Below are 24,605 nucleotides of genomic sequence, written 5' to 3'. Positions count from 1 at the left end.
GCATCCCTATAATATGAATTTCAAATTTTGAATGGAGCTACCTAAATAAATAGTGTGCCTGATGTATCTGTAAATGCAAGAATAACAACAAAAACTGTTCCTATACGAATTCTTAACTAATTCGTTCGTCTCAGCAGAAACAATTGGAGCTCCACCCGCGTGGTGGCGCTCGTATCTCTTTGGCTCGCCAAATGACGTTTTCCTCAAGAAGAAGACGTGTCGACTCGGCGGCAGGCAAGGGGAAAAGGGAGAGTCACGGCTGCTGTGCAGGTTCAATTCAGTGCGACTTTAAGACGAAAGGTGATCGCGGACCATGCTGAGGGCTTGTGTCAGAGGTGCTCGTTCTACACTTGGGGTAAGACTTCGACGACCGCTGCGAATGCGCTTACAAGGGCGTTCCACAAATCGCAATAGTAGCATTAGCATGCTAGTAAGATTAGAAGTCATTCGGTGACCCACAGCCTGACTCACGAGGCCAACGCAGATGTACGATTTGTTATTCAATTTTCAATGTCCCACAATTGTTCATCTCCGCATCAGCTGTTGTGCACGTTATACTTGCCGAGCACACACACAGAGCAATTTGAACCCAATTGTCTACCTTTCGCTTCTTAGAAAAACTATGGAAGAAGCCCTCTAAACAGTCTGCCGTCCTACAGACGCTACACAGCTGGGGAAAGCAGGTAACTGTCACACAAACAAATGCGAATCCACTGCGCAGCAAAAACGCAACTCGAGTGTTTTTCGTCTGTCAGCGGGGCTGCCAAAGTGGTCACCGCTGGCCTGATGACAGTCGGCGGTGGCATCGGAGGAACGGTACTCTACGCCAAATGGGACCACAAGTTCCGAGAAACCGTGGAGAAAAATGTTCCTTATTCGGAACGGCTGCTGGCGTTGGCATTGGGACCTGCTCCCCGAGAAGCTGGGCTTTCTGTCAAAAAACAGGTCAGGACATATTCAAAGAAACTTTGGTTAAGATGTCAGAATACGTTCGGTCTGTGCTTCTCGGCTATTGTCACCCTGGGACCCGCGTTCTCCTCTTGTTGCAAAGTCACGACACACGTTAAGGACAAAGAATGTTTTTTGCTTTGTTTAAAAATAGCCTGCGAAAACATGTACAGTATGTTATATTTTTAAATGCTGTTTCAAATGAGTTTGCTACAGAGTAAACTAGTGGCTAGAGAACAAGGCAGTCACTTTTCTTGTCACTTTCATGCTTTGTTCCTTATCGGAACTTGGTACTCCTCTGTACTGTACTGAAAAAAACGGAATAGGATCACGTATGTTTTTTTTCTTTTCACTAGCTGTATGTGACCCACACAAAATAGGTCCGCAACCCACCGGTTGAGAATAGCTGCATTAGCTACTACACTTTACACCGATTTTATCGGTCGATATTTAGCATTTTGTGCTGATCGGCTTTGTCATAATTCGTCATCGATCGGATCCGCAAAAGGCATTTACTCCGCGTGCACGGTATATTTGAATCCAAAAGCTAGGTTATTTTTTAGCCTTGTTGTGTGTCTTTTGACGTAGAACTGTAAATATCTTGACGGCCAATGAAGTTATTAAAAAAAATCAAAACATGTTGGCGGTCTGGGACAGACAACACGTCTGAGACAGGCAACACGTAATGTTCGGATCAAAGTACAAGACAAATTTGCTATTTCACCAATTGCACTGTCAGACTACTGCAATAAAATTGTGTATTCCGATACCACCGCATCCCGTTTTTTTACGATCATTGGGCTTTATCTTGTCAACTCAAATGCGACCGGATACACTCGTTACCGTGGCAACGACAAGACGAGTGGAACGCGCTGACGGTATTATAAGGACAAAATGGAGAAGAACGTGTGTTGGTGGTGACCGGTGCTCAAGACGGGAGACGATGTTCGTTTAAGGCTTGCTTGAGGCATGTTCACGTACTTTGAATACGATACGGCTCACAACCAGGCAATAAAAGGTTATGTAGCCTCGCAAGCTACTTCTTCTTTTCCTTTCGGCTTGTCCCGTTAGGGGTCGCCACAGCGTGTCATCCTTTTCCATGAGAGCCTATCTCCTGCATCCTCCTCTCGAACACCAACTGCCATCATGTCTTCCCTCACGACATCCATCAACCTTCTCTTTGGTCTTCCTCTAGCTCTCTTGCCTGGCAGCTCCATCCTCATCATCCTTCTACCAATATACTCACTCTCTCTCCTCTGGACGTGTCCAAACCATTGAAGTCTGCTCTCTCTAACTTTGTCTCCAAAACATCGAACCTTGGCTGTCCCTCTGATGAGCTCATTTCTAATTTTATCCAACCTGGTCACTCCGAGAGCGAACCTCAACATCTTCATTTCCGCCACCTCCAGCTCTGCTTCCTGTTTTCTCTTCAGTGCCACTGTCTCTAATCCATACATCATGGCTGGCCTCACCACTGTTTTATAAACTTTGCCCTTCATCCTAGCAGAGACTCTTCTGTCACATAACACACCTGACACCTTCCTCCACCCGTTCCAACCTGCTTGGACCCGTTTCTTCACTTCCTGACCACACTCACCATTGCTCTGGACGGTTGACCCCAAGTATTTAAAGTCCTCTACCCTTGCCATCTCTTCTCCCTGTAGCCTCATTCTTCCCCCACCACCCCTCTCATTCATGCACATATATTCTGTTTTACTTCGGCTAATCTTCATTCCTCTTCTTTCCAGTGCATGCCTCCATCTTTCTAACTGTTCCTCCAGCTGCTCCCTGCTTTCACTGCAGATCACAATGTCATCTGCAAACATCATGGTCCACGGGGATTCCAGTCTAACCTCATCTGTCAGCCTATCCATCACCACTGCAAAAAGGAAGGGGCTCAGGGCTGATCCCTGATGCAGTCCCACGTCCACCTTAAATTCTTCTGTCACACCGACAGCACACCTCACCGCTGTTCTGCTGCCCTCGTACATGTCCTGTATTATTCTAACATACTTCTCTGCCACTCCAGACTTCCGCATGGAGTACCACAGTTCCTCTCTGGATACTCTGTCATAGGCTTTCTCTAGATCTACAAAGACACAATGTAGCTCCTTCTGACCTTCTCTGTACTTTTCCATCAACATCCTCAAGGCAAATAATGCATCTGTGGTACTCTTTCTAGGCATGAAACCATACTGTTGCTCGCAAATACTCACTTCTGTCCTGAGTCTAGCCTCCACTACTCTTTCCCATAACTTCATTGTGTGGCTCATCAACTTTATTCCTCTATAGTTGCCACAGCTCTGCACATCACCTTTGTTCTTAAAAATGGGCACCAGTACACTTTTCCTCCATTCCTCAGGCATCTTCTCACGCACTAGAATTCTATTGAACAAGCTGGTCAAAAACTCCACAGCCACCTCTCCTAGATGCTTCCATACCTCCACAGGAATGTCATCAGGACCAACTGCCTTTCCATTTTTCATTCTCTTTAATGCCTTTCTAACTTCCCCCTTACTAATCATTGCCACTTCCTGGTCCACCACACTTGCCTCTTCTACTCTCCCTTCTCTCTCATTTTCCTCATTCATCAACTCCTCGAAGTATTCTTTCCATCTAGTAGCCTCGCAAGCTACTGCTAGCACGAACGGTCGGACGTAAACATGCCGCCGTTCTGTCGAATCATGCGCTAAGGTTTCCGTGTGGGTGAAGTAATTTAATTAAAAACAAAGTAATTTAATTACAGTAAGTTAGCACCCATTATTTCTGTCACGTTGCAATGTTGGTTTGACCTGACTGATTAGAATACACGATCTGATGAGAGCAGTGATTTCCAAACTTTATGGAGCCAAGGAACATATTTTAGAATTGAAAAATCTCACGGCACACCAACAAACAAATGTCACAAAAAGTGGATACATTAATTACTGTATGTACTTCCTGCCTTCTAATAGAAGACCATTCGTTTGTTCTGTCTGTCACTATGCCTCACTGGCATAAATAGAAGAACAAAGATACATTTTATTGGAACTATAATTTTTTGAGCAATTAAGTACACAAATATATCCAGTAAATGAACAGGTCATTTAAACAGACACATTCCTCCATCTTGTGGTCGGATCGGTGATCGGTTATTGTTTTTTTTAAGCTCTCTGATCGGTGATCGACCCCAAAAATCCTGATCGTGTAAAGCCCATTAGGTACACGTGCAGTTGAAGGTCCAATACCTCTTTGTTTATATGTTGTAGTTTGGTATTGAACTGCAGTGAATCTTACTGGAGATGTTTTTCATATTTGGTTTACCATATTTAGCTACACGATCTATTAAAAATAATGTTAGAAACTGTTAACATCCATGTAAAGGAAGAATTGTTGATGCAGATTTTGTTGTGGAGCTCCTTAGCTTGTGTTGCGTTTGTGTACCCTGGCACGTTTACAAATTCTCAAATCTTAAATACCATCTCTTCTTCCTGCCAAGACTGAGTTGTCGCAATCTCCCTCAATGATGGAAAAAGTGATGAAACCATCTAAAGCCAAGCGAGAGAAGAAAGTGGAGTCTGTGGAGAGTCCCATCGAAGAGGCTAATCCACTCCAGCCTGCACAGAGCCTACAAGGTCAGCCTCAGGAATAATTAACCCCCTAAAGCAAAGTATGCATATGATTTGTTGTTGGTGGTGCTGTTGTTTTTATTATTATTATTATTATTATTCGTTACATTCTTAATGAACAGATTCGTAACTATCAATAACATTTTTTTCAGTGTCTGTTTGTTAAAAGCAATGTGTCAGGTGATTGTGTTCAATAATAGATACATTTCTTGTCGACAGTATAAAGTCAAAGTGTATATGGGATATAATTTGCAATCTGTGACTCATCTATCGCAATGGTTCTCAAACATTTTACACCAAGTACCACTTAATATAAAGAACTTTTCAAGTACCACCAGCGTCCTGGCTCACGGCGGCACACGAGTGCCGACCCATCGGGGCTTCCCGGTGGCGGCGGCCGCCCCCTCCTCGAAGAGCGGTTGCACTGAAATACTTCGGCATATTGTAAAAGTATCACTCTTCACGAGCGTTCTATTGAATGTTTATCTCAAGTCGAAAGTTGTGGGTGGAAGAACATCACACAGACGGGGAATAAAGATTCTGACTCCCGTTACAACATATCCCTCTGCCAAACATTCCATTAGTCCCAAGAATGAAATAATAAAATAGGTCCACTCCATACAAAAATACAGACATCAATGCAAAATCATCTTGCACACTTCCCTATCTTCTCTCCTCCTGCTTTCGCCTCTTTACTCCACCTGTACCCTGAACCCTTCTGCAATGAGCTTTCCCTCTGATATCGCAGTAATTATTATACTGTGAGAAAACTGCACCGTGTGAGAGAGAGATTGTTACATCCCCACTAATCCAACTGGTCAGTAGTCGTCGCGCTTGACATGATGGCATTAAAAGTTGCTTCTAAATATTTGAAACCCCTCTCTCTGCTTCCATGCACACATGCTTTGAGGAGGAGTCGAAAACGGAGAACAAGCACAAATCTGTACACCAAAGTTTAGCTCGGTATTGCCAGAAGAATCGAATAAGAAAAGAGATGACGAACTACTTTTAACTATGATTCAGATGGGCAGTCCAACAGTAGATTTTGTGAAAATTTCTCTGAAATGCTGCACACTTGAAGAATTTATTTCAGAAGTTCAGGTTTTTCAGTTTCAGGATTTAGTTTTGTACGACACTTTCAGGACTGGTGTACCTCGCTACCTTGTCTAATGTTGATTTTTAAGTTTTGATTAGTCAAACACAGGGTTGGCACTGGGTCATGAAACCTCTTAGCCAATGTGGCTAAACCGTATAAATATTTCCTAGCCACACTTGTGTGCACTTACCCACAGCATCGTGTGTCTTTATCTGGCTAAAGCCTCAGCCACACTTAGCCAGTCCTCGTCACTGGGGAGCCGATAAGCTTGTAATGATGTGGGCTCAATCAAAACTCAATCAGGACTAGGGCTGAACAATTTGAGAAAATACTCAAATTGCAACGTTGTTTTCATTGTTGGTGACCAATTGAAGCATTTTAGGAAGCGGAGTAAAAACGAAACCACTAACACCGTTAACAAACTTCACATACAGCAGAACGAGAGCGCTCAACTTTTATCAGGAAGGGCTTTTGATGCGGGCGATTTTGATTCGTCAGCGTGGCGAACATGGACAATATCTGCTTCGCCACATCCTGTTTCAGTTAGCAGTTGGCAAGGTGGCGAACGGGCAGTGCCAACACTGAAACATGATTTGGATCCCAGACATTCTAAAAGGCAACCATGAGCCTCCAATGCAATGCTTCTATGTCAGAGATGTTTTAAACGTAAACATTCATTTGCTTTCTTTTTCCAAGCAATCACAGACATTTCTGAGGGTAAGCTGTCATCTGATGCTGTAGTGGAAACGGTCAATTTGGAAAATTGTTTTCCGGTTTAAGATACTAAAAACATCAATAAAAACTGTATAACTACAATACTCTTACTTTGCCTGTAAATTGTGACTAGAGCAGTGATTTCCAACCTTTATGCAGCAAAGGTACATATTAACAAAAATGTAACAAGTGGATACATCAATTACTCTATGTACTTCCTGCCATCTAATCAAATACCATTTATTTGTTCTGTCTGTCACTATGCCTCACTGACATAAACGGATGAACAAGGATTCATTATTTCTTGCAAATAAGTTTTTGAGCAATTACGTAAAATTTTATATTTTCCCATGGCACACCTGAAGAGCACTCACGGCACTCTAATGTGCCCCGGCACAATGGTTGAGAATCACTGGAATAGAGGCTCCATGCTGTAGTAGTTGTCGTCGTCCTTGTCAACATTTGGTAGAACGATTCTGTTCTCTGTCTTTATAAATACAGACAAACAACAGATGATCCACCTGTAATGATGTAATTGTAGCCCCATGAAGCAGGTTTATTGTGGCAAGTCCAGAATTTCCAGTACGCGTTTTGATTCCATTACAGTATCCTGTGATGTTGGACTGGACATTAGATCATATTGTCTAAAGCGCTTGTGGGAAAATGGTTGTTGGCTTAAATTTTGATCAATTAGTATTTTAAGTAGCAGTACTAGTAGTAGTAACATTTATTCCTGTTCCCACACCTTCATATACAGGGGGTCCTGTATTGAGATTACAATGGCGTGCAATGAACTAGTGCATAGTGGTGTAAACGTGACGCAAGACTGTACTGGCTGAGTTACTGTTTTTACATATCATTGATTTCAATTCATGGTCTAGTATTAATATTCATGCTTACACTGTGTGCAGCATTAATAGGCAAGTCCCATTTTTGAGGATTATTTTTATTAATCAACCACAGTGCTTTAGGTTAATTCAAAATGTTACTTAACCTCAGACAAAAAATTTTAAGACAGTAAAAGTGAAGTTTAAGCTTTCGTAGGAGAGTATCAATATGTGGACAATTATTAAGCAACTATTGTTGTGCAGAATTATTATACAACTAAATGAAAAACACATTTTCAAATCTCACTTTTTTATTTTCATTTAAGTGAGAATTATAAACAAATAACTCAAAACATTCTAATAGAAATTGATAAAAACGGATACACTAAATTGCCAGAAGTATTCACTCACCTGCCTTGACTCACATATAGAGTTGAGAACCGATTGGAATTGTTCAAATTAAAACATTTCGGTTACCAGTTTCGACGCCTACAGTCCGCTGACCCCAAAGAAGAAAGTGGCGAAAACCAATGAAGAAGAGGCGAAAACAAACGAAGAAGAACACGCACGAAGACGTGCTTGTGCCCAATGGCAGCAGCGAACAAAATTAACTATCTTCAAATACATGACCAGTCACTTCAGTGATATCTTATTCTAAATCCATATGGTTTGATATGATGCTGGTCTGCCCTTTGCATCTATAACAGTTTAAACTCTGGCTTTCAACAAGGTTTAGGAGTGAGTTTATTGTATTTTTTTTTTTTTTGTCCATTCTTGGAGGAGAAGGCTTGGCTCACTGTCCACTTGAAATCAACCCAAATGTTTTCTATCAGGTTGAGAGCAGGACTGTGCAGGCCAGTCAAGTTCATCCACACCAAATTCTCTCATCCGTTTCTTTATGGACCTTGCTTTGTGCACTGATATTTTGGAACAGGAAAGGCTAATCCTCAAACTGTTTGATTTTCCCAAATCTCTTGGTATGCTGAAGCATTCAGAATACCTTTTAACTGGAGCCTTAGGGGCTAATATTTTGGACATTTCCAATTTTGTGGAAACAGTTTGGAGATGGCGCCTTCCTGTTCCAATATGACTGTGCACAAATCAAGGTTCATAAACCTACTGCTGCCTAACAGCCAAACCCCCCCCCCTCACCCAACATCCGTTTACTTTCCGACTTACTCCTTTTCCAAATTAATTCCGCTTTTATCCAAAACCAATATACGCTACAAGTGTGTAACCACACAAATGGGCTTCTGGAAAAATGGTCATAAAGGCCCATATACACACACCTAAGGAAAACCTCCCAGAAGAGTTTAGGCTGTTATATCTGCAGAGGGTTAACCAATGTTTTATTAAACCCAATAAATTAAGAATGGAACAGCACTTAAATTCATATGAGTCAAGGCAGGTGAGCGAATGCTTTTTGCAATATTTAGCCACCATTCTTTTCAATCATGGTAATAAGCCTTTCATCCATGGATTCTGTCAAAATTAAAGTTCTGAAGAATTTGACCCAAGGGTAGCATATACAGGCTTACCAGGAGGGGTCCAAGAACTGACCCTTGAGGGACCCCATAGGTCATTGCCATTCGATAAGCTTGAACAATTGGTTACAAAATAACTCCTTTTCTCCAGGTAGGACCTGAATCATTTAAGGACCGTTCCATTTAGTCCTACCCACGTTTCCAACCTGTTCAGCAGTATATTATGATCCATCGTATCAAAAGCCGCACTGAGATCCAACAAGACCAGAATTGACTCCCTTTCCCGAGTCAGTATTCAACCAATCATTTAGCACTTTGATAAGAGCAGATTCTGTACTGTGGTGAGTTCGGAAACCTGATTGAAATTTGTCAAAAAGTCAATTTAAGTTCAAGAAATTGCTGGGTTGATTTTAAAAATAACTTTCTCAACAATCTTTGCTATGGAAGGGAGATTTGAGATGGGTCTATAGCTTGCTAACATGGAAGCTTCTGGACACGGTCTATATCTAGTGATTGTGGCTATACTACTCATTTAGCGTAGGTTACTATGGAACAAAAACCAGCAGCTGGGCGTCACAGCCAGACTATTCCTAGTGCCAGGGCCAACCCAGGTAAACAGTGATGTTTGTGTTTGGAAGGGCATCAGGCATAAAAGATTGTCCAAAAGAAGGAATTGGCTCATTAGAGGCACAGCACAGACTGGAAGGGTTGGAGACAAAGTTGGTGCCGCCAGATTGAGATGGTTTGGACATGCCAGCTATTGGCACGAAGGTCTTACTCAATGTCACATTTTTTTTGCCTTAAGTATCGGTGGCTGGTATCGACAGCCCTCATGAGTAACCGATACCTTAAAATAAGGCTGGTATCGGCCCCATATACTTGCCCATCCCTAGTTACTATGGCACGTTCTGACACTGTGGCCCCCCTGCACTCAGAAATACTCTACGTATAACTGGTTTTATACATGCAATCATATATTTTGTGGTCGTTTGTGTACATCCAGAAGCTTCAGCTGAAGCGACTCATATAATCTCAGCCATCAGTGAAGTACCATCAGTCCCTGCTCCATGCGACACAGAGGTGACACCAGTCAAAGGTAGCACCATCAAGCTTTATTTGTCCTCCATTTATACTGCATTTTATGTCTGAGAACAGTCAAGAGAACCATCCTATCAAATTAACTATATGTTCCATGATTATACTCTGTAGCCACCATAAGTGTCTGTGTCTGTCTAGAGGAGTGCAAAGAGTGTCATGACCATAGAGTAACTCCAGAGACAGCTGCAGTTTCCAATGAAATACGGTCTGTAACGGCAGTAGAACCACTGAAAGAGCGTCCAGTGGAAGAGGTGACAGCTCGACTTGCTCAGCAAGACCTAGACGAAAAGGAAATGCTGGGATGTAAGCTAGCAGCACTGTTTAAACAAAATTAATGTTCAATTATGTCTCTACTATGCTCCACCTGTACAGTATGTCTCGTGTGTGTCCTGTTTTTCAGCTGTCTCAGTAAATCTTGATGACTCATTGGCTAGCTCAGCTAAAGCCACGCTGCAGGCCATTGGAGCTCAGGAAGCAGCCTTGCAGGCCATCTCGCAGCACACACTAAGACTGAGGGAAGCTATGGAAGCAGAGGTACACTGTTCATAAGAATCTAGTGTAAATTACCCTCCTGGTGCAGGTGTTGCGTTTGTGCGTAAGTCAGCGTTCAATTTATAGGCTGAGTTTTATTGGAATCTCTAAAATTTTAGACACTTACCGTATTTTCACGACCATAAGGCGCACTTAAAAGTCGTACATTTTCTCCAAAATGGATGGGGCACCTTATAATGCAGACTTTTTTCCCGGACTTGATAAATTTTCATTGTTGTGGTAACATCCAGCATGCCGCTCATGACGAGCCGCTTTCGGAACGGCTTTGGCTCCCTAGATGCACACAACTGGGACACTTGAGGGGAAGTTAACTATTTATTACATTTGCCCATTAACTAGCTAGCTAGCTAGCTAAGGAGCTAAACAGCTAGCTCTGGCTCACTCGATTGTGGCAACCTCGTTTAAAATAGAGGTAACTAACTGGTGGATCGCGATCCGCGTCCGGACTCAGAAGCAGTCCCAGACGGGCACACACCATAGTCAAAAAAAGAGAGTTTATGATTCAAGACATGAGGTGCGCTTCTATTTTAAGCGGCACAAAATATTACAGGCTTTATGATAGTGATGAACCGTACTGACCAATCACATGCTAGTTCAACCATCCTCTTCAGCCAATCAAATCTGCATATCGGGTCGTAATCACTGCTTGCGTGCAGTCCAGACAGATGAAGAGAAATGTGGCAGAGGAGAGAAACAAGTTGAGTTAAAGATGGAGAAAGATCAGAAAATGAAAGTTAAAGGAAGAGAACATTTGGAACGAACGGCACTTAAAATGGAACGGCCAGAGTCATTTTTGTTTGTACTTCTCAGTGGGAAATTCCCACTGGGAGCACTTACTAAACGTGCATATATGTGGAACGCCATTATGAAAGAAAACAAACATTTTGAAGAACAACCTCAAAAGCGGTTAAGTTGTTAAATTAAAATACAGGGGAACCTCAATAAAACTGACCCCAATATAACAGAGATCGGGTAAAACGGACCGTTAGGATGTGGCCAAAAATAGTTTCCATTGTTCACTCAAAATGCCGTTGGCAAAATCTGTCAGTTCCAGAATTGGCCGTTGTTGTTTACTAGTGCAGGTTATATCTATTGTCTTTTGTGCATAGAGCGAGAGAGAGCGGCATGGCTCTGAGGAATACAAAACACAAGTCTTTGGAGTCTAGAACATGCTATTTGGAGTCTGGAACACGCTATTTTTGGTACAGTAACAGTTTTATTTTTTTTGTCAAGCTGTTTGCCATTGGCGACGGATTTGGAACTAGGAAGCACACTAATTCCTCACTGCTCATGAAAGTGACTCGCCTATGATGAGTACTGTACGTCACCATGACCAACCACACTGGCGTGCCAAGTTTGGATAATTTTTTTCCCATGCTTTTTTTATATTTACAATAACTTTGTACTGTAGTGGGAATTTTAGGCCACGAAAAAAGTACAGTAATATGGGTGCATATGGCCTAAAAAAAGTGCTTCAATGTAACGGACAATCTGCTATATCGGACATCTTTTGAACAAGTATTCAGACCCCCTTAAATTTGTCACTCTTTGTTATATTGCAGCCATTTGTGAAAATTATTTGAGTAAATTTTTTTCCTCATTAATGTCCACACAGCACCCCATATTGACAGAAATAAACAGAATTGTTGAAATCTTTGCAGATTTATTAAAAAAGAAAAACTGATCACAGCCATAAGTATTCAGACCCTTTGCTGTGACACTCAGATATTTAACTCTGGTGCTGTCCATTTCTTCTGATCATCCTTGAGATGGTTCTACACCTTCAATGGAGTCCAGCTGTGAAAGAGGAATGCGGCCAAGTACGAGGATGTCCTGGAGGAAAACCTTCTCCAGAGTGCTCAGGACCACAGACTGGGCCGAAGGTTTACCTTCCAACGAGACAATGACCCTAAGCACACAGCTAAAATAACAAAGCAGTGGCTTCAGAACAACTCTGTGACTGTTCTTGAATGGCCCAGCCAGAGCCCTGACTTAAAACCAATTGAGCATCTCTGGAGAGACCTGAAAATGTCTGTCCACCAACATTCACCATCCAAGCCTGACGGAACTGTAGAGAATCTGCAAGGAGGAATGGCAGAGGATCCCCAAATCCAGGTGTGAAACCTTGTTGCATCATTCCCAAAAAAGACTCATATTAGCTCAAAATGGTGCTTTTACTAAATTCTGAGCAAAGGGTCTGAATACCCATGGCTATGTGATATTTCAGTTTTTCTTTTCTAATAAATCTGCAAAAATGTCAAAAATTCTGTTTTTCTCAATATGGAGTGCTGTGTGTACATTTAATGAGGGAAAAAAATGAACTTAAATGATTTTTGCAAATAGCTGCAATATAGCAAAAAGTGAAAAATGAATGGCGTCTGAATACTTTCCGTACCCACTGTATAACTTTCTCTTTTTATTTACTTGCTCTTATTGTGAAACACATCCCACGTTTTATCTAGTACATGAGAGAACATTACATAGTTGTGCTCATATTTTCGATTACCAGGGCAGAATTTGTAAGATTTGTACAGTTTTTTTTGTTATGCTCTAATATCGGTGACATAAAAAAAACTCAGCGCATGAAAATAAAGATCCATCAATGATACTATCGTTTATCGGGAAGGTTTTTGGGAAAATATATTGTTCTAGAGATTTGCTATCGTGTCAGGCCTAAACAGTATATTGAGAGAGAGAGAGCAATAGATGACACAAAACATAGTCTAAAAGGTAAAATGATCAATGTGCATTAACACATTACGAAATAAGACAAAGATAATGACATTCAAACAAGCATTCCCCCAGAAAATCTGCAACAAAAAAAAAAAGTTATACAATTACTAAAGGACAAAGTATCGTAAAACAGTCTAATGTTCTGCCTGTAATTCATTTCGTTGTTCCAAGCGTTAAGGGAGCAAAAAAAGTTATTTTTATATATATATTTTTAAATTAATTGGCCAATTAATCGGGAATCGGAATTTCATGCTTCCAAATATCGGAATTGGCATCAGCCTAAAAAAAAATAAAAAATCCATGTTGGTTGAATAGGGTCCGCCCTAATCAAGATTGTTATCTTTACAAGGACTTTAAAAATTCACTGTCTCAAAAAATATATCTGTTTGTGATTTAGGACTGCATGTTTAATTTTTGCGGGTGTGTAACTGGTGTGCTGTCCCTAAATAAGAAGTCTTTTGAAGCTCCGAAACATCACAGTCACAGGTTTTCTCCAATCCAGGTTCCATCTCAGGAGAAGTCAGCCCAGTGGAAGGATGTAGAAGCTTGTCTTTCAAATAGAGTGGCTGCTGTAAACGAGGCGGGCACAGCTCTAATGAAAGCCAAGTAAGCCATATTGGGGAGGTTCACTGTATTCATATTCTGCAATCTTTTTATTTTATCTTTAAATTTTAACGACCTGTCTAGTTGATTAAATCGTAAATTACCAACTTTTCCATTGGTTAGCTTTAGCGCTGAAAGTAACGATTTTAATAATTGATTAATCTGTCAATTTTTTTCTTTTATTAATCAATAAATCAGAATTTTTAGTTTTTTTTTTTTTTTTTTTTAATTTCTATCCCCTTAAAAAAACAGCACATTTCAAACTGACTGTGTGGAAAATGCACAAACATAAATTTATTCTGATTCCGTCACTGGTTTGGTCCGTAATGTCAGAAAATATCGATCAATGTTTCACAATGTAAAAGCAAATGTTTGCAAATGTCTTCTTTTGATTCAACACAAAGTCAATCCATCTGCTTTCATGGAAGACGACAGAAACGTGAATATTTACTGTTGAGAGGCTGAAATTCTGAGGATTTGGACTGTTTTAAGTTCAACAAAGGGCTCTAAACAATCAGTTATCAAAATAGTTGTTGATTAATCAATTAATTGTTGTTGTAGTTAGTGTGATTACCATAATTATTCTTCGAGAATTTGAATGTATCAGGAAATTGAATAGATGTGTAGCGGGATACTTTGGGGTTGTTTGCAACTATTCATTTCTCGGTACACTTTTATATTTGAATTTAATAATGATTTGAAGTTATGTTAGTGTAATGTACCAGTCTTGGCATCCCTCTCTCACCACAGTGAGGCCTTGGACAACCTCAAGTCTGTCATTGACAAATCCAAGGGGCTGAATGTTCCTGCTGTCCGACCACTCGTGTTAGCAGCAGAGGAGAATCTCCATAAAATGGTCGTAGACTTGGATAAAGTGGTCAACAAGGTAAGGATGTTTGTGTCGATAAAAAAATAAAATAATAATCTTGAAAATAGTTGATAGTTAGAATTACTGTAATTTCTCGTGTATAATGTGCACCCATGTATAATACGCACCCATATGATCAAAACATTAAGTGTTATCTGTATTTTGTTAGTTTTTTCAAACAATTACTATGAAGTTAAGCACTTTATTTGAACATTTATTTATTGCTCTTTTTTTTTAAATTCCCATCCCTACTTTTATTTAGTAAACGGGGAAACCCACAGTTGTGCTCATATGTTTGATTATCCAGACAAAATTTGTAAGATGGGTACATTTCTTAAAAAAAAAAAACATGGACTAAGTGAAACACAATTCATTTTATTTTAATGGGATTCAAATTAAATAGTTAAGCATTTCAGATAAGCATTATCATGAAACACAACATAACCATAAAGAAATTAATGATGGTTGTTGTTCAGTCATTTAAAAAAAAAAAAAAAAAAAAACTATTTCACAAATTCTGCCAGGATATGTAAATTTATTAGAACAACTGTACATATGGAGTCATACGTACCCCTGTCATTTTGGAATTAATTTTTCATGACCATGAAATGGCATCATACATTTATAAAATATGTGAGTTTTTTCCATTTGCCCCTATACCCATGTATAAAGCGCACTACTGACTTTTGACAATTTTGGTGGGGGGGGGGGAAATGTGCATTATACACGAGAAATTACGGTATATGGACAAGTGCAATTCCAAAATGCACATTTTGGTGGAATTTCAATTAAGACCCCACCTTTTTCAATACTAAAATACATGCACAATATTACAACTAACATGCACTTGTAGGAGCCTAATCCCAGCCAATTCTTGTGGATTTAAAATGTGAGGCGGTTTAAAACCTGGACAGACTGACAATCTTTCACCTGTTTGAAGGATAAATCATTCACCTCAAATGCACAGTTTTGGACTGCGGGAAGAAGCCAACACAGATTTAAACAATGAAATGTATTACAAATACAGCTGCCTTGTCCAATTTCCATTTTTAATTGAAAAATATCGACCCATATTCACCTATTTTAGTTCAATGGACAACTTGAAGTGTTTTTCTGAATGCTAATAGAATTGAAATAGCAATATCAACTACTAAGTTGAGGCATCCCAATACTGAATGTCTAGTTTACTGCATGGTCCCTCATTCTTCCCTGGAAAGGAAATTCTTTTTATTATTGTACTGTATTCATTTTGCCAATCCAACAGGTCATTTTCACTTCTACTCTTAGTGCCAAAAGCCAACAAAGCTACTTGTGTGTCTTTGTGTAATGTGTAGGTGCAGTCTGCAGAGTCAGAATCTAAGGTTGTCTCCCAGTACAGTGAACTGGTTAATGAGGCCAAAATACAGTTCCAAAGGGAAGTGAGCAGCCTAACTCCAGAGATTCAGGCCAACTGGAAAGGACTTGGTAAGACCACCCAATCAGATAAAGTAGTCATTATTATTTAGTGTTAATGTTTATATATAAATAAATTTGTCACAAAATGTGATCTGATCTTTGTCAAAGTGAAGGGTAACATCAAATACGGTGGGGCAAAAAAGTATTTAGTGAGGCACTAATTGTGCAAGTTCTCCCACTTAAAAAGATGAGAGAGGCCTGTAATTTTCATCATAGGTATATCTCAGACAAAATGAGAGACAGGGACTGAAATCCTGCACTGTCAGAAGTGTCCCCCTGCTTAAGACAGTACATGTCCAGGCCCATGTGAAGTTTGCAAGAGAGCATTTGGATGATCCAGAAGAGGATTGGGAGAATGTCATATGGTCAGATGAAACCAAAATAAAACTTTTTGGTAAAAACTCAACTTGTCGTGTTTGGACGAGAAAGAACACTGAGTTGCATCCAAAGAACACCATACCTACTGTGAAGCACAGGGTGGAAACATCATGCTTTGGGGCTGTTTTTCTGCAAAGGGACAAAGGACGACTCATCCGTGTAAAGGCCTAGTCATAATGATGGGTCCCGCTTTTTGTCTTTGGACAGGCTGCGAGGCACCTCAAGTAATTCTTCTGCCATGGCACTAAGTTCCCTTTGGGAGCTGTTGGTTCGGGAGCCCTTTTCCCGGTTGTCACCCGTCGTTTTAGAGTCTCGGACGAGTCCGATTTAGGCTGGTCATTGCGTGTACCCTGTTTCGACGTGTAGTTTTGGCGTCAATTAGAGTTATGGCTATTCCATGATTTTGATTTATCATTGAATTGGCGTTGTTGGTTACGAGGACCATTGATATACGTGGGTTGAGATTGGTTGTTTGGATTAAACGACCCCTTTAGGTTGTCGGGTTTAACATCGCCAGAACGTTCTGTGACAGTCGCATGCGTGTTGCACGCAGCTCCCTCTAATTCCATCTGTGGTGGTTCGTTTGTGAAGAAGACATCCGAGTCTTGTGCTTTAGAGGCAGGGTGTTTTTGTTGAGCGAAACCTTTGGCGCCCAGTTCACGCAGTTGGGAGCTGTACAGTGTGCGTGGGCACGCTGCCACGCCCAGCTGATGGCTGGTGTTTGTAGGTTTTCGACAAACAGCGTTTTGAAATTTTTGTCATCTTCCATATTCTGTTCGTTTAAATTTCCGAAGGACGCTTTACGCAGCTGGCAGTAATAAGGTTGTGGTGTCTCAAGTCTCCACTGTTTAAGTGTGCGGCCTCTGGATCATCAAATTCTTCAAAACACCCGGACTCACCCCTCATTATTCTCGAGGACTTTAACAAAGCTAAACTCAACCACAAACTCCCTAAATACAAGCAGCACATCGACTGTCCTACCAGGGAAAATAACATTTTGGACCACTGCTATATTACGCTAAAAAACGCATACCGTGCTATACCACGTGCAGCCCTGGGCTCGTCTGATCACTGCTTAATTCACTTAATACCGACGTACAGGCAAGAACTTAAATGCGCGAAGCCTACAGTGAAAACAGTGAAAAAGTGGACCAATGAAGCAAAGATGGAACTTCAAAACTGTCTAGACTGCACAGACTGGAGTGTCTTTGAAAATTCAGCTGGCAGCCTGGATGAATATACGGACACTGTCACATCCTATATAACTCTTACGAACGTCTTGCAACACTGCGGCATCCTTAAAATTACCCCCCCACGCCCCTTACAGTACATAATACCTACACACCAACAATTCTCTCAACTTTATTACAATATTGTAATGAGAAGTTTAAAATGTTACAATCAAGATGATGATGGTACGTGATGCTGTTTGTAAATGACATTTTAATCCTCGACCTGGATTTAAATAAAAAAATGGTTACTCTCTTCATTAAATTGTAAATTATGGTTTGCTGCTGTAACGTAGTGAATTTTACTGCTGTGGGATCAATAGTCTTCGTCTTCACAATTTGACTACTCATATCACTGCTTGTACTAATTGTCTACTTAGGCCAAATTCCTATTCATTGCCGTATTGACCCGTCTTCAGTGAATTTGTTTCAAGTGATACAGTGATTTATATAGATTTCCAAAGCAGTCTTCCTTTATATGAACCTTGCTATCACCATGTTGTCACTCTTATCCTGTTTTGGTTATACACAGTAAAAGGAAAAGTTGTTTGTTTGTTTTTGTTTTTGTTAGCTGGTAAGCTGTCAACAGATGACCTGAATGCCCTTATTGCACACGCACACCGTCGCATTGACCAGCTAAACCGAGAGCTGGCGGAGCAGAGAGTCAGGGAGCAGGTCCATATTAATGCTGCTCTGGAGCAGCAGAAGTTGGAGCACCTGAAAGCCCAAGAGACGGCTATTAACACGTCCCTGCAGCACATCAAGGAGGACGCGCGGCTGGAGCAGGAGAGAAAGGTAACCAAGAGACTGCCTCTGCATTATTTCTTTGACATCGGCAGAAACGGAATCTTGATGGATTGCTGTAAATTTTGTGTTTAGCTGTCTGAATTGAGGGAAGTGATGGAGGCAGAGATGAGGACTCAACTCCGACGTCAGGCGGCTGCTCACACAGACCATGTCCAAGATGTCCTCAAAGTGCAGGAGCAGGAATTGAAAGCTGAAGCTGATCAGGTCATTTAGCTCTAAATCACGTGTGTAATTACAGAGGATGCGTAAATTACAGCGGATATAAAAAGTCTACACACCCCTGTTCAAATGCCAGCGTTTTGTGGTACAGTGCTGTGGAAAAGGTATTGGGCCCCCTTCTCAAATTCTTATATTTTTGCTTAGTTTCCACACTTTGTTCAAGATCATCTAACAAATGTAAATATCAGACAAATATAACCCAAGTGAACTTTAAATGCTGATGAAAAAAACTATTCAAAGTGACCTGGCCCTGTGTGAACAAGTAATTACACCCCTTGTTAAATCATGACTCAATTGTTGCTAAACACAATTTTTGGTTAATTTTCAATGATCACAGCCAAACCTAATTACCTGTTCAATCAAGAAATCAGCAAGATTCTGAATAATCTGTCCCGACAAAATCAAGTCGGACAGAAGATCTCAAGCTGCAACAAAATGACATGGTCCAAAAAAGCTCGAAGAAAGAGCTGTCAAAGGACACCAGAAACAAACTCAACTTGTCGTGTTTGGACGAGAAAGAACGCTGAGTTGCATCCAAAGAACACCATACCTACTGTGAAGCATAGGGTGGAAACATCATGCTTTGGGGCTGTTTTTCTGCAAAGGGACAAATACTTATTTTCCACCATAATGTGCTAATTCTTTAAAAATCAGACGTGATTTTCTGGATTTTTGTCTCGCATGGTGAGGTATGCCTATGATGAAAATTACAGGCCTCTGTCATCTTTTTAAGTGGGAAAACTTGCACAATTGGTGGCTGACTAAATACTTTTAGCCCTACTGTATATTCACTTGGGATTATTTGGATGCAAGGTCTTTTTTAATGCATTGTCAAGGTATCGGAGCGGGAATGGGTATCAGGAGATCCTTAAAATTAAAGACTAGGACTGGTGCAAAAAAAAAAAAAAAAAAAGTGATCGGGACATTCTTCATCACATTGGTCCTTGTGTGCACATTCTCTGTGCTGTGCCATCCTTGCATAAGGCTGTCCAACATCCTTTATTCCTAAAACTCCTGTGCTGTCTTTTTAGATCCTAAGCAGTAAGCAGTTGGAACAAGAAACCCGATATCGTCAACTGAGCCAGGAGCAGCTGGATAACTTCACTTTGGATATGAACACTGCCTATGCGAGACTAAAGGGAGTGGAGGAGGCCATAGACAGTAAGATTCTTACAATTTTGCTTACTCAATGCTAATTAGAAAACTGTGTTGCATTAAGGAATCAGGGGCTTGAAGATTCTTAGTTTTACTTAATTTCACCTCGCAGGATTCATGAATAATGCAGCATCTATTTAACAATACCCATCAACACTCACAGGTCTGTCATTGAACAAAAGGAAATTTGCCCACATAAGATGTCGTTGATCTGCAATTAAAAACACCAAAAATATATATATGTAAGATCATGGCAAAAAATTGTGGCATTAAAAGGAACAGGCCAAAATGTTGTATACATTGCAGACCCACCGCAAAAGGTGAAAATCTGCGACAAACCATACATATAATAAAACAAGTGCCTGACTGAGTAATCGGTCGGCAGATTTAATCGGCCAATGTTAACCCTTTTTAAATCGTCAAAAATTAGCCGCTTTTTATTTAAAAAACATTTTTTTTTTAATTTTAGTTATTTTTTTAAACAGAACTCATTACATTGTAAGACAAATACAAAGACATTCAAACTAGGGCTGCACAATATTTTGTTGGAGCATCGTCATCGCATCGTACATGTGCGCAATAGTCATATCACAGTATCTGCTGCGATGTTGGTGTTCTGTAATATACAGTGAATCAAGTATAATATTAAAAGTGACCAGCAGCGGGACCTGGTTGGACATGCTAATCGAAAAATGTACACGCTTCAGTTCCCATTTTGCGCTTCAGAATGAAACTACTGTCGGCAGGCACGCAGCGGCTGCATGAGTGCGTGAGGTGCGTTCAGGGACACTGCGTAGATGGGACTTGTGTTCTTTTGTAATACAGCACAGAATTGTAAAAGTGAATTACTAGGAAAATTATTTGTATGTGAATGCTGTAGTTAAACACTGTACGCTCACAGTATGATAATAAGGAATTTATTTTGTTAGTATAGTCAGCCAGAGCTGCGAGGAATGCAAAGTTATCAGTGTCCTTTCACCTTCTTTCCTGTTATAGAGTTGCGTGTTTTTGTTTGCAACAAAGGACAAAAGTCCTGTTTTTGTTTGAATTCCTCATTTTAAAAAAACAAAGTTTTTGAGATTGTAGGGTGAAAGCTATTAGTGTGGACTGAATGAGTGGCAACAATATGGAAATGAAATGCCAGTATTTTGAGGGTAATAGCCCATCAGCAACATATTGGGGGGGAAAAAAAGAGCTATGAACTAGTTAGTTTTTTACACTGGTGAACTTAGTTCCAGCGGTGAGGAATGCCATCAAGCTGGAGAAGGAAGTCCGATCGGGCATTTTCGGCCTGTGGCACTCCTGAGGCAGCTGAAGGGTACTGGGTGGCCAAGCAGAATGCAGCTTTGGTGGTCGCTGAGGCAAAAACGTGGGAGGAGTTCGGTGAGGCCATAGAGAGCGACTTCCGGATGGCTTCGAGGAAATTCTGGACCACCATCCGTCGTCTCATATAGTGGGTATGGGGCGCTGCTGACCTCGACTCGGGACGTTGTGAGTCGGTGGGGAGAATACTTTGAACACCTCCTCAATTCTACCGCCATGTTCTCCCCGTGCCTGCGTGGGTTTTCTCCGGGCTCTCCGGTTTCCTCCCACATCCAAAAACATGCGTTAATTGGAGACTCTAAATTGCTCATAGGTGTGACTGTGAGTGCGAATGGTTGTTTGTTTGTATGTGCCCTGCGATTGGCTGGCAACCAGTTCAGGGTGTACCCCGCCTCCTGCCCGATGATGGCTGGGATAGGCTCCTGCACGCCCGCGACCCGCGTGAGGAGAAGCGGCTCAGAAAATGGATGGATGATTAAATGTGAAAGAGCTCGGTTTTGCAAAGGATTGTGCCTAGCTCTTTAACAATTTTTGCACCACTTCCATGGCTTATTCACAGAAATTCAGCTATGTCATCAACTGTGACGCTGCGATCTTCTCTGATCCGTGCCTCGACCTTGGCACTATTCCCAGGATTAACCACTAAAGAGGTCACTCAAAGCATGCTCTTGTTCTTCGTCTTTCATCCTGGACACCCACTTTATGATTGTGCTGTAGCCTATTGCAGCGTCCCCCATACACATTCTGCGAACTTGAAAATGTTTCGTAATGGTTCCTATTCCAAAGCAAGAATTCAATCACAACTTTCAGCTTCTGACGGGCACCCAACAATGACCTAATTTCCAAAATGTCTGACAGGAGGAGAAGCTTAAACCAAACACTTTTTTTTTTAAATAAACCAAAGAAGAAGTATTTAAACTCCAAATCATGAACATTTCAGGAAAAAAAGATCACATAAATAGTTCAAACTCAATTGGGCTCTTTACTTTTAGACCACCCCTCGTACGTCATCACATTCAAGGGGTCTCTGATGTGTTTAGTGACGACAGCTCTAACGGCGCTCATCTCTGCAGGCCACGTGGTAGCGGAGGAGGAGGCTCGAAAAGCTCACCAGCTGTGGCTCTCCGTGGAGGCCCTCAACTACACCTTGAAGAGCGCTGATGCCGGTTCACCTACCAAGCCACTGGAAGGCGCCGCTCAGGCCGTGCGAGACAGCTGCCGTGACAATGAATTTGCCTTGGCTCTGGCGACAGCTCTTCCAGAAGAATCGCTACAGCGCGGCGTGTACAGCGAGGCCTCACTCCGAGCCCGCTTCTATTCTCTGCGCTCGCTAGTTCGGAGGGTTGCCCTTATTGATGAGTCTCACAACTCCTTGTACCAGTATTTCCTATCCTACCTGCAAGCCACACTGCTTTTTGATGCAAAACAGGAAGCCCCGCCCGCCCAGCTAAGCGGGGACGATTTAGACCCGTTCAAGCTCCTTTCATATGCCACCTACTGCTTAGAGCATGGTGATCTGGAGTTAGCAGCTAAACTGGTGAACCAGCTGACAGGAGAGGCCCGGAGAGTGGTGGAGGACTGGCTGAATGAAGCCAGGCTCACGCTGGAAACCAGGCAGGTGGTCGGTTTGTTGTCTGCTTATGCAAATGCTGTAGGGTTAGGAACCACTCAAGCTCCATAGGCTCACCCTCTGACTAAAGGGTCATCAAATACTTTCCTTTTCCATGCTTGAAAGGTAGCGGATGAATAGTTTGCGTTTTGCTGAGGTGAGAGATTTTCAGTGGTGTAAGCAGGCGTAAACCTCGTAATGGTGGTCCACTCGTCTGTTGTTTAAAAGCACTGTGTCACAATAGATAACTAATAACTACTTTATACCCAATCGGTCTGGTGTTATCTGTTGAGGCCCACTTCAACCAGGTATTTATTTTTGGCACATTTTCATCTTTTTTGCCCAGGAAATTGTAAGTAAAAGAATATTGTACAAGGAATGTCTTTCTGCATTTTATTTTTGTCAATAATGCACTTCACAATAAATCACGAATAAGAAGGTGGAACTTGTTTTTCTTTTTTTCCCCCCCTCCCTAAATTTTCATTCAACCATTAGGACCTTTCAAGATATAATAGGCTCAAATAAATTACAATTGTTTGTTTTGTTTTGATCAACACTATTAATTCAACTACTCCATATGTGTCTTATTGAAGATCTAGTTTGTGCTGCTACTGAGATGTTTGTCTACTTTTGTTTTTGTGAACTAAAGCATGTATTGTTTTCAGTCTTAAAGGAATACAAAGAAATTCAAATTATATCCTGAATAATCAGCTTGACTAGAAAATGTAAGAAAGCGTAATAAAGACCCTTGCTGCAGTCACAGCAAAACAGAGTACACCTTGGTGTTTCATGTGTAAAAAAAAAAAAATAGCTGTCCTTTTACATATGATATAATCAATATGATTCTTGGTCACTGATGGTAGAGCACAGGGGTCACACTGAGGACCACTTGACCCTATCCCAGCTGTCTTCGGGCGGGAGTTGGGCTACACCCTGAACTGGTCGCCAGCCAATCGCAGGGCACACATGAACAAGCAACCATTCGCACTCACGTGCACACCTACGGGCAATTTAGAGTCTTCAACCTACCGCGCACGTTTTTGGGGTGTGGGAGAAAACCAACGCAGGCACGGGGAGAACCTGCAAACTCCACAGAGGCGGGGCCGGGGATTGAACCCCGCTCCTCAGAACTCTGAGGCAGACGCTCTAACCAGTCAGAACCGTGCTGCCCAACAATACTATAATAGAAAAATATTAAAAATGCAGTACTTCATTTCAGTCTAATCGTTGCTGCTATTTTTATATACAGTGTTCTTTTTATTTTACATTTTTTTGTGTAACTAGATTACAATTGCAACCAATTCAGGGTGAACCCCGCCCGCCTCCTGCTGGATGACAGCTGGGATAGGCTCCAGCACGCCCGCGACCGGCGTGAGGACTCGACTTAAAATCAAACACTCGGACCCTACTTCAAACATTGCTGTGCCCTAAAAAATACAGCACACTAAACAACTTACAGCTCAGTCACTAAAGTTATAAACCTCAGACCAAGCCAGAAATCTGGGTATTGTCATGGATTCAGAGTTGGATTTTTATAAACAATTACAAAGTCAGCTCACCTTAATCAGGACAAGCGATGTCGAAAAACCAAAACAAGCAAACAAACATAACGGTCCTTTTTATTTCCAGCTAAAATATATGAACTACTTTTAACCCCCCCCCAAAATGGCACTGGGTTTGTGTAATTTAATATTTATTAAACATGAAATAAACATGTTTTAAATGAACTTATTCTATGGGATTTTCTGTAAATAGTAGTAATGTATCATAGTTGAGCTTCAGTATTTGTTTTCCTCAATATGCCTCTCCTCGCTGGCTGCTTTCCTCCTCCTCAGCCAAGTTGTCCTCTCTCGCCAAGCCAGTATTGAAGTCAGCTCACCCCGAAAACCTTAAACATGA

General features: G+C 41.3%; 1 protein-coding gene across 4 annotated transcripts; it reads left to right on the top strand.

Annotated features, from left to right (window-relative positions):
• Positions 1-196: 196 nt before the first annotated feature.
• Positions 197-23,145, top strand: immt (inner membrane protein, mitochondrial (mitofilin)). Of its 4 annotated transcripts, none has more exons than XM_061787594.1 (14): positions 197-355; positions 616-683; positions 756-945; positions 4,427-4,562; positions 9,681-9,773; positions 9,914-10,078; positions 10,176-10,309; positions 13,563-13,666; positions 14,414-14,549; positions 15,866-15,995; positions 18,165-18,388; positions 18,473-18,604; positions 19,651-19,780; positions 22,171-23,145. In XM_061787594.1, exons 1-14 carry the CDS (start codon positions 314-316, stop codon positions 22,776-22,778), a joined length of 2,292 nt encoding a protein of 763 aa, XP_061643578.1. In that variant the 5' UTR covers positions 197-313; the 3' UTR covers positions 22,779-23,145. The 4 variants fall into 4 exon arrangements, with proteins under 4 accessions (XP_061643578.1, XP_061643576.1, XP_061643580.1 ...); XM_061787592.1 differs by having other exon boundaries at positions 9,887-10,078; XM_061787595.1 differs by lacking the exons at positions 197-355; positions 616-683; positions 756-945; ... (2 more) ...; positions 9,914-10,078; positions 10,176-10,309 and adding an exon at positions 12,089-12,442.
• The last annotated feature ends 1,460 nt before the right edge of the window (positions 23,146-24,605 follow it).

The sequence above is a fragment of the Phyllopteryx taeniolatus genome, chromosome 10 (assembly GCF_024500385.1).
Source record: "Phyllopteryx taeniolatus isolate TA_2022b chromosome 10, UOR_Ptae_1.2, whole genome shotgun sequence".
NCBI lineage: Eukaryota > Metazoa > Chordata > Actinopteri > Syngnathiformes > Syngnathidae > Phyllopteryx > Phyllopteryx taeniolatus.
This window is presented reverse-complemented; position numbering and strand designations above follow the sequence as displayed.

Excerpts from the sequence above, each read along its gene's own strand:
- immt (XM_061787592.1), top strand. The coding sequence starts at position 314 with ATGCTGAGGGCTTGTGTCAGAGGTGCTCGTTCTACACTTGGG. Across the intron at positions 4,563-9,680 it reads GCCTGCACAGAGCCTACAAG|AAGCTTCAGCTGAAGCGACT; the intron begins GTCAGCCTCAGG and ends GTGTACATCCAG. Across the intron at positions 18,605-19,650 it reads TGAAAGCTGAAGCTGATCAG|ATCCTAAGCAGTAAGCAGTT; the intron begins GTCATTTAGCTC and ends CTGTCTTTTTAG.